General features: G+C 34.3%; 2 protein-coding genes across 3 annotated transcripts in view; one reads left to right on the top strand and one right to left on the bottom strand.

The window, feature by feature from the left end:
* Positions 1-2970, bottom strand: part of LOC135209443 (protein peste-like) — a 29899-nt gene extending 26929 nt beyond the window's left edge. Inside the window, exons 1-3 of the mRNA XM_064242115.1 lie at positions 2727-2970; positions 1456-1745; positions 346-503 (exon numbers count right to left, since the gene is read on the bottom strand). Of these exons, the coding sequence (XP_064098185.1) occupies positions 346-503; positions 1456-1745; positions 2727-2757 (479 nt within the window). The 5' untranslated portion in view covers positions 2758-2970. The remainder of the gene's footprint in view (positions 1-345; positions 504-1455; positions 1746-2726) is intronic.
* A 2668-nt stretch (positions 2971-5638) lies between these two features.
* LOC135209442 (serum amyloid A-5 protein-like) overlaps positions 5639-10000 on the top strand; it is a 506592-nt gene continuing 502230 nt past the window's right edge. The window contains exons 1-3 of one of the 2 annotated variants that reach the window (XM_064242113.1): positions 5639-5710; positions 6749-6799; positions 8773-8925. In XM_064242113.1, coding sequence (XP_064098183.1) covers positions 8774-8925 — 152 coding nt within the window. In that variant the 5' untranslated portion in view covers positions 5639-5710; positions 6749-6799; position 8773. The remainder of the gene's footprint in view (positions 5711-6748; positions 6800-8772; positions 8926-10000) is intronic. The other variant, XM_064242112.1, reaches the window with a different exon arrangement.

The following is a 10000-nucleotide window of genomic DNA, read 5'->3' as shown; positions in this document are numbered from 1 at the left end:
ATATATAGATATATATATATATATATATATTATATATATATATATCTATATATATATATATGATAGATTTCTGACTCACTTCAGGATTGAACCCACCTTGTCTTTGAATTGAAAGACCTGGGTTCGATCCTGATGTGAGTCAGAAATATATTTCTATTCTACACGTGATTGTGTGTTGATATATATATATATATATATATATATATATATAATGTACACACATATAAATGGGTTCACATATTCTCAGCAACCAAGGCACTACTGCCCATCTAACCTAACCTATAATTCACTTTGTCCCAGTAACAAAAAACAATAAAGAAAAAACGCCATCCTGCACATACCTACCTCCAAACGTAGGGACCACATTCCTGGAGAACAGGCTTCTCGCCGTTGAGAAACTCTTTTTGGTTGGTGATATTCCACACGTAAAGATTTAGTATCAGTGGGAATGGAGTTGTCTTCCAGATGTCGAAGGACATAGATCCCTCTCTCACCTCCATTTGCTGCAATAGATTGTCTTGCAATAGACGTAAGATTTCCGTCACCCTCTAATTCTACCCAATGCAGTACTATTTGCTTTTTGTTTTAGATATCTTTTTGCTTGAAAGTGAAGTCAGTGGTATTATTATTATTATTTATTATTATTATTATTATTATTATTATTATTATTATTATTATTATTATTATTATTCAGTAGGTAAATCCTACTCATATGGAACAAGCACACAGGGGCCATTGACCTGAAATTCAAGCTTACGACATTCATTAGAAGGGCATAATGGTACTGGGAAATACACAAAGAAATCACTTATCATAAGAGAGAGGAAAAAAATAGTTAGGTTTTATTCTTCCTAAATTTATTTGTGAAGATTTGGCTTTTGTTAAGTCGAGCGAAGTATGGTAGATTATTCAGAAATTTTGTAAGCAAAGACAATTAACACTCGCTTAAGACATTTATAAAAAAAAAAAACATTAGATATTTAGAGCAGAGCCTCTTCAGCAATCATAGAATATTTCCTGAATAGTAGACATTTAACCTGTCCCTGAACTGACTGGAATAAAAAATGTCTCTAATTCTATTCATTACTAACATCAACTAGGAAATATATGACTCAGTGCTTTCACAACTCATTATCTTGTCTTGGAAATCTTTCACTCACCACTCCATGACTATCAATATCTTGAAAATATTCCACTCACCACTTTCATGACTATCATTATCTTGAAAATATTTCACTCACCAGTTCCATGACTATCATTATTTTGGAAATATTTGACTCACTGCTTTCATGATGGCAGAAAAATTCTCTGATCCTGGAAATATTTGACCCACCGCTTTCAAGGCTATCATTATCTTGGAAATATTTGACTCACCGCTTTTACGAATATCATCGTCATGGAAACATTTGACCAACTGCTTTCAGGACTCTCATTATCCTATAATATTTGACTCACCGATTTCATGATGGCATCAAACATCTTCCAGAACCCTCCTGCGAGCATGGCAACGGAAAACAGAATCGTGAGGGAACTTGATAACAGGAGACAGATATGGCAGCCGGAAAGCCTTTGGCTCTCATGAGTTCTCGAATGTTCTTTCGTTTTGCTCTTCGCACGTTGTTGTTGTTCTGTGCTATGTTGTTTTTGTTGCTGTAGATGCGACACGGACAAAAGGACCTCTGGATTGGGCGAAGATTTGGGTGGGGACTCTACGCCTTCTTGGGAGTTGACGAAGGCCTCGTTATCTGCGTGATGATGAGGGATCACTGAGTCAATACCTAGCAGCAAGTTTCTGGTATATTGGTGGTCCTTTCAAATGAAGAGAGTAATGGTTTTTAAATGGTTTATAGGTAATGATTTATAGGAAAGGAAATAAAGTCCTGTGGTAGGGGTGTAAGAATACTACCGCCGTAGGCCCTGCGTGTCGTAAAAGGCGACTAAAAGAACAGCTGCTGCCTTTCAGTCTTACTTTTTTAGTAGAAGGCTAGGCCTACCACCAATGACTGTGGAAACTGCTGCCTTGCAGGTGGACTTTTTAGTCAAAGGTGAGGCCCATCGGCAGTAACTGGTTGATGACAGCAAGGGGATGCGGTCGTAAAAACCCCTTCGCCAAATAATAAACCACGCCTGATGTGAGGAAAGGCGCATCAGGCAACCGACCCCTTAGTGTAGGGGTAACGGCGGGAAAGAAGAAATAAAGTCCTCTTTATAGGACCTATGTATTGGATGTGTTCAGAATCCCTTGCTTTATAGGTAATGAAATCTATTCCTATAGTAGAACCTAGGACCTATAGTAGATTTGTTCAGAACTTCTAAGGGATATATTATGTTGTATGTGTTCAGAATTCAGCTTACTCGTTACATATGATCTAAATCTATCTCATATTTTCCTTTTGTAAGTGAATGCATCTCTAGCCATATTGAAAATGTGATGATAAGGAAATGGAATAATCCCATGTATTAAAATAATCGTTTTTATATAATAGAAAATAGTTCGCGGCCTGACAGCACATATTTTGTCTAAGAAATATGGGGTGTCAGAAGATGATCTAATTATCTAAAAAAAAGGAAATTTTAAAAGATTTAAAAGTGGACAAAAACAGAAGACTTGCAAATTCATCGTTTTGATTTAAGCAACGCCAGGTATGTCACAAATCGCGGCAAAATAATAAAGTCAATATTTTATTCTTATAATGTGAAGGAAATCCGTGGAAATATTGACTCACCGTAGCCGCTCGTTTTCTTCGTTTCCTCCATCGTAGTGACGAGACGGTCGAAATGCAGGCAGGATAAATGGGCAGTATCAGACAAACAGACAGACGTCACTCGTAGGAAACAGTGAGAAGAAGACGCCAAACAGAGCCCATTCTACTCACGCCCTGTCAAGACGAACAGCTTTGATTCTGAGTGAAGGGGTCCAGTGTTCTTCCAGATACCCTCACTTCCCAACTGCTGCCTCTCGACTCCTACCTGTGAAGATTGCCCGTTATCAAGGTTACGCTTTATCTGTCTCGAGGTTAGGTTCGATTCCGTTGACTGTCTTAGTTATCTAAAGTCTTCACTTACTGCTGGCAGATATCGACAAAGTTTTGTTTTGATTGTCAAAGTGTCTATCATTTTTTATCAGTCTCAGACCGTCTCTTGATATTAGTCTTTTCAAAATTTTTATTTTTCGTGAAGACTAGAATGATTATTATTATTATTTGTACTTGATATCAACTATAATTTACTTGATACTATTGTTTTAACATTTATATTTAGAATACTTACATTTTTAGAAAGAGTAGTATGTGATGTTTTTTCGACAATATTTTCCACTACTGACTTTTAAACTACGCACTTTAGAGTGTAATAATAACGATAATAATGCATGTTTAATTACAGTATGAAGGTGCTCGTAAAGTCAGAAATTATTTTATAAGTACATGCTCTAATTAAATATTCAATGTTATATTTATTACACTCTATACGTAGTTTATTAAGAGTCAGTAGTGGAAAATCATGTAGAAAAAAATCATATACTACTCTCTTTTCAATGCAATTATTCTAAATACAATTTTTAAAACAATTTCACTTGGCTATTAAGAGAGAGAGAGAGAGAGAGAGAGAGAGAGAGAGAGAGAGAGAGAGAGAGAGAGAGATATAATGCCTTTTTCGGGGTAAATATTTTTATATCAGTTCCTTACATTTGAATAGTTAGAGTCTATAGTCACTTTCTATTTCTTTCGTGCGCATGTTTATTGATAACAATAATAATAATAATAATAATAATAATAATAATAATAATAATAATAATAATAATAATAATAAAATATTTTTTCTCCTCAGTTCGACTGAATTACTTACTGGTGTTCGTTTATCGTAGTTAAAAGAAACATAGCATGCGAGTGTTACGCCACGGTGGTACCAGTCTATTCAACAGAACTTTTGATTTTAAAAGCTAAATTGTTATCCAAATGTTGTTGTTCCGCACGCCGTTGTTGACGCAGCGCCCGCTAAACAACCTCAGTCCGCCCCTTCCCTGGGCAAAGAGTCCACGAAAGTCATACCTATCTAGCTATCTGTCTTTCTACGTCTCGAGGACGTTCCATAGTTTGCAAGAACAAGGTAGACCTTTGAGGCGAACCTTATTACAAATGTGTCTCAGACGTCTAGACACCGAAGGGATTAGCAGATATTGCTTCAAGGCTCCCCTAGATAAGAAGAATTACGAATGTTGCGCGACTGGTAGTTACTACGTTCTTCCAATTTATAGAAGAAGAAGAAGAAGAAGAAGAAGAAGAAGAAGAAGAAGAAGAAGAAGAAAGAGATATTTCAGCCAAATGGAACCTGGTATGTTATCCATAATCTGTAACCTTTCACTTCTTTACATCTTCGGCTCCAAACCTCAAAGAATGGAGTCAACAGTCTTTCTAATCCTAAGAGGGCTCTATATATGGATATCAGCCTGCAAACACACACACACACACACACACACACAGACGAGGGGACAGAAAATAAAATCGATACACCTGAAATTCAGGAAACGTCTGCCTGGAACAGAAAGCAGAAACGGATTTGGTTCTCGCTTAGACATCCGACGATCAGAAGACTCAACTACCGCGCCGAGGCAAACTAGAGCTTTGGTTCTAGCTAAGATAAAACTCCAGTTGGGGAATCGAACACTGGTCGTTCAGTCTGCGAGCTGATGAATAAAAGATGACACTTACTGATTATAGCTTTGTAAGAAATCGTATATAGCAATGAGAACTGTTTACGCTTATCAGTTTCAAAGGTGTCTGTCTTTCTTTCTGTGTGTGTGTGTGTGTGTGTATGTTGGCTGTAAAGGCTTACCTGCTTTATCGTATCTCATGACTGTTTTTCTTAGTCAGGTGACAAGACGCCATAAGTAAATGTAGTTGCAAGCAGTAATGTTAATGAATATTAAATAAGTGGGTCGGGATTTACGTTATTTATCTCCCACTTCGTGAATAATATCAACAAACGACTACTTGTTTTCGTGTATGAAGAAGAGACGTAGCACTTTATGCTTGGGAATCCCGTTGCCCACCGCACTTTGTCTTCACAAATGAAGGCAACAGCTTACGTAAGTCAATAACTTTTCACTTTTTGTCTTTCTCTTCAGTATCCTTGCATTTGTACACATTTTGATCTATTTATTATTTTCTTTTGTTTAATAAGTGGAATCACTCCTTATGTATTTCCCTTCACCTCCTCTTATTTCTTCCTTGTGAACATCATATTCTTTGGAAGCTTGAATTCGAAGTCAATGGCCCATTTAGGCTTGTTCCAAATGAATAGGTTTCATCTTCTGAATGATAAAAATAACGATCGATTAATGCCATTATCATCTAAGTATCAAAGGGAAAGTTGTGAAAAGATGGAAATAAGAACAGAGTTAGCAACTATCTCGTTTTCCAAGACTAGGACAAACCTACTGAAGAGGCTCACAAACGAGATAAAAATAAAAACAAAACAATATATCTCTGAATACAGGAGGGCCTCTATGCATCACAAAGACTGCACAAATCAGATCCATAACTCATGTATGTAAATTGGTGGTATTGCGGGCTAAGAGAGGGAATGAGAGAAGCGTTCTGGTTACTGAAATTAGCAATCAGATGGCCACTAGAGGATAGGTGGTGACCGCTATTTAAGATGACTTGCGTATGAAGGTCAATCAGTCAGTGTTCTTTCTTCAAGGAGACAGGTACTGTAGCTAGACATTTACTCGATCACTCCGTAAGATTTGCCTTGATATTATTTTAGCTGACATTGCTTCGTTTTATTTTTTGCTGATGAATAATTGACAGCTCATGCGATATACTTTATCTCTAATTACATTAAATCCCATTCTATTCTCTCTAGAATCTAGAGAGCGAAGATGTCATCATAACTTCCTTGACCCCCAGAACCCTAATGCATAGTGTCTAGAATCTAAACAAGTGAAGACAACAGAACACAAACACACAACCACACACATACACACACGCACACACACACGCTAATATATATATATATATATATATATATATATATATAATATATATGATATATATATATATATATATATATATATTAGTGTGTATGTGGTTGGTGTCGTGTTATATATATATATATATAATATCTCTATATATATCTATATATATATCTATATATATTGTGTGTATGTGTGGTTGGTGCGTGTTTATATATATATATATATATATATATATGTATATATATATATATATTATATATATATATATATATATATATATATATAAGCTGACCAACCCAGCACTACCCGGGTAATGTCCGAATGAGAACCGATAAACTCTCTCTCTCTCTCTCTCTCTCTCTCTCTGCTCTCTCTCATTCCTGTTAATATAGTTGCTTCAGTTACATTGCCCAGCACTTTTTACATCTTAAATTTCACCACTTCTCACCCCCAATTCCTATTGGGGCTGAACTTGGACTTGAAGGGCATTGGGAGTGTTTCTATTCATACCACCTACCTCGAAAACTATGGATTAGACACCGATATCTATGGTATTCAGTTGTTTTTAAATAATACCACCTTCCCATCCCTTCTCACCCAGCCCCCTTCCTATCAGAGTTGAACTTGCACTTAAAGGACATCGAAAGTGGCACTATTAATCTCAGTGACCTTGAAAACTATGGATTAGACATTAATATCTGTATTTCTTGGTTATTTTTACATGTCACCACCTTTCCACTCATTTTCTCCTCCTTCCTTCCTATTCAGGCTGAACGTGGACTGAAGGAGTGTCACTATTCATCTCAGTAACCAGTTAAGGTAAAAACAATTTAGTGTTGGAGTGAAGAGACGGTTTTATTGAACATTTTACATATACACTGTTTGAAGACTATGTTTCTAGTGGAAGACATTTGAGTTTTTAAGCAGTTTTTTCCCGTGTATACCGGAGTGCTTTTGTTTTATTCACATTTTTTATGTTTATCTGTTTATTTGATTTCTGAAGGATATAAATTCTTTTCCTTCAGATGGATTCAATGCCGCCATATATAATGGTAGTTCCTGACCTTTTTGACTGACCTTTTTCATATATTAGAGATAACTAATGTGAATTAATGTGTCGTAGTTGGAGATGGAGTGTGACATTTATTTTGAGATGATTTCTTTTGCTAGGAGTGAGTACACTTCTTGTCTTGGGTTTTTCAATTAATTTTTTTCGTCATGTTAGCTTTTGGGGGAAATGATGGCTTTAATTTTGGATACTTTTGGAGTTTGGCTTAGCATCACTTTGATGACACTGTAAATGATAGCAGAGATGTGGTTGGAGTTTCTTCCTAAGGTAGGTGTCAGATGTCTGTTTGGGAGGGGTTTACGTTACCAAATCCTTTTTTAAGACAAGGCTACATATATATATATCTTATATATATATATATATATATATATATATATATATTATATATATATATATATATATATATACATATATTTAATATATATCCTTAAATCCATCCTTGCCACCATGGATTTAAGAATACTCTCAAGTATGGGTTCCATCGTGCTACATTGGACACACACGCAAACATATATATATATATGTAATATATTCTAATATATATATTAATATAGATAAATATATATATATATATATATATATGTATATATATGTATTATATATATATATATATATATATATAATGATATATAGATATATATATATATATATAGGATGTATGTAGTATGTATGACTGGTGGAAATATTCTGTTAAGAAAGAAAACCAGCTAATAAAAGGAGCCAATAAAAATACCAAAATGTAGGAAGTGAATACTATATTTCAAAGACCAAACTGCCTCTCCCTTGATGAAGGGGAAGCATGAGGTAAGTTACAGAAAAAGAAGTATTTATACCAAGAGGTCACAGATAAGCCATTAAATCATCCCAGTTGACAATTTCTCTTTAAACTTCTTAATTGTTGATTGGAGGAAGATGTTATCTATATCTAAATCCCACGATCCCTTTAAAGTATTCATTTTGTTTCTTTCATTCATCAAAGCTGATTCTACGATCTGACTTTTCAACCGACAAGTGCTGCTATGAATTATACGTGACAAATTCCAGTTTATTCTGTGATTATGGTTATTTATTTGTTTATATACTACTGTCTTTGAGGAATGGCTTTTGTTGGATGTTAATTTGGCTAAGGTATTTGGGTAGGTAAAAGCTAAAGGGTTAGGGTCTCTGAATGTCTGTGCCAACATTTTAATCTTGTCCAGGTGTTGGGTTTTTATTTTGTTGTTGGGCATCTCTCTGGCCTTATTTTGATGGGGATTGCAGAAGATTATATCACTTTATGAATTACCTTTGTAATTATATGGTCAGGGTACTTTAAATATCTATTTTCTTTTCCAGAAGATCTGGGAAACAAAACCTTAAGACTTAAAAAATTAAACTGCTGTCTATGCCAATTTTGATAGAAGTGTCATGATAACTAAATTAACGAATGTGTGAAAGTGAAATAGTTGGTTTTCTGTAAATTTATATTCTACCTTTTCTCTAATTATTAAAATATTAAAAAAGGAATTTGTCTTTTTCCATTCAACATATATATATATATATATATATATATATATATATATATATATATATATGTATATATATATATATATATATATATATATATATATATATTATCTATATATATATATATATATATAATATAATATATATATATATATATATATATATATATATATATATCTATGATCACGTTTTCAGACATACTTTTCCTCATTCCCAGAATGAAGTTTCTTCTTGCTGTGACGATAGTTATCGCAGCATCTTTCGCTGCGAACACAGAAGGCGCCGGAAGTTTCTGGGACACCGTTACGAAGCCCCTACATTTCGGCAAAGAGGCTGTCCAGGGAGCGGGGGATATGGTCCACGCTTACGTGTAAGATTTCGGACTTTTTCTCAATATTTCATTACTGGGGGGGGGGGGGGGGGGGGGGGTGGGGGTGGGGGGGGGGGGGGGGGGGGGGGGGGGGGGGGGGGGGGGGGGGGGAGGGTGTTCATGTTTTAATGCAGTTTTTTTGTGTTGGTATTTTCCAAAGTTTTTATACGTTTTCAATTTTTTTCTGCTGGTTTTCTTCAGGTCTTAAGTCTCTCGTAAGTTATTTCAATTTTGTTTTTTATTTAGGCTTTTTCAGTGCTATATTTATTTTTTTAGTGTTTTGTCAGTTTTCTGTTTTTTTTTCAATATTTCATTAGTTTTGTATAGGGTCTTTCATTGTCTTATAATTTTTTTGCAGGTCTTTATTTTTCAATTAGGTTTTCGTGCAGGTTTTTAGTGTTATTAATTTTGCAGGTTTTTTTAATTGTCCCATTAATTTTTGGTGTAGGTTTTTTCAGTATTTTATTAATTTCTGAGCGGGTGTTTATATTATTTTGTTAATTTTTTGCAGTTTTTTATTGATTTATTTATTTTTTGTGCAGTTTTTTTGAAACTTTTTCAGTTTTATAAATTTTGTGCAAGATTTTTCAGTTTTATAAATTTTGTTGTACAATTTTTCCAGTGTTTTATTAAGTTTTTTTTTCTGCAACTAATTTCATTCAGTTCTGTATGCTTCCTCTTAAAGTCTTTTTGATTAATTTATTAAAAAATAAACGTAATCATTTCATTCACTGAAAAAAACCCTGCCCAAAACGTAATAAAACACAGAAAGAACTACACAATAAAAAGAACCGAAAAAAACTTCCACGAAAAACTTGATCAAACACCGAAGAAACCTACACAAAACTTAATAAAACACTGAAAAGATCTGCTAAAATAGTACTCTGAAAAAAGAAACCTGCACAGAACACAATAAAATTCTGAACTTACTTGCTGAAAAAAATTAATAACTGAAAAAACTACACAAAACGCTTAATAGAACACAGAAAGTACGTAATAAAATTTAATAAAATGGGAAAACTTCACAAAACACTAAATAAGCCACTGAAAATACCTGCTAAAAACTGAAAATACC

Source organism: Macrobrachium nipponense, chromosome 38 (assembly GCF_015104395.2).
Source record: "Macrobrachium nipponense isolate FS-2020 chromosome 38, ASM1510439v2, whole genome shotgun sequence".
Lineage (NCBI taxonomy): Eukaryota > Metazoa > Arthropoda > Malacostraca > Decapoda > Palaemonidae > Macrobrachium > Macrobrachium nipponense.
The sequence above is the reverse complement of the archived record's forward strand: the minus strand, read 5'-3'. Positions and strand labels throughout refer to the sequence as shown.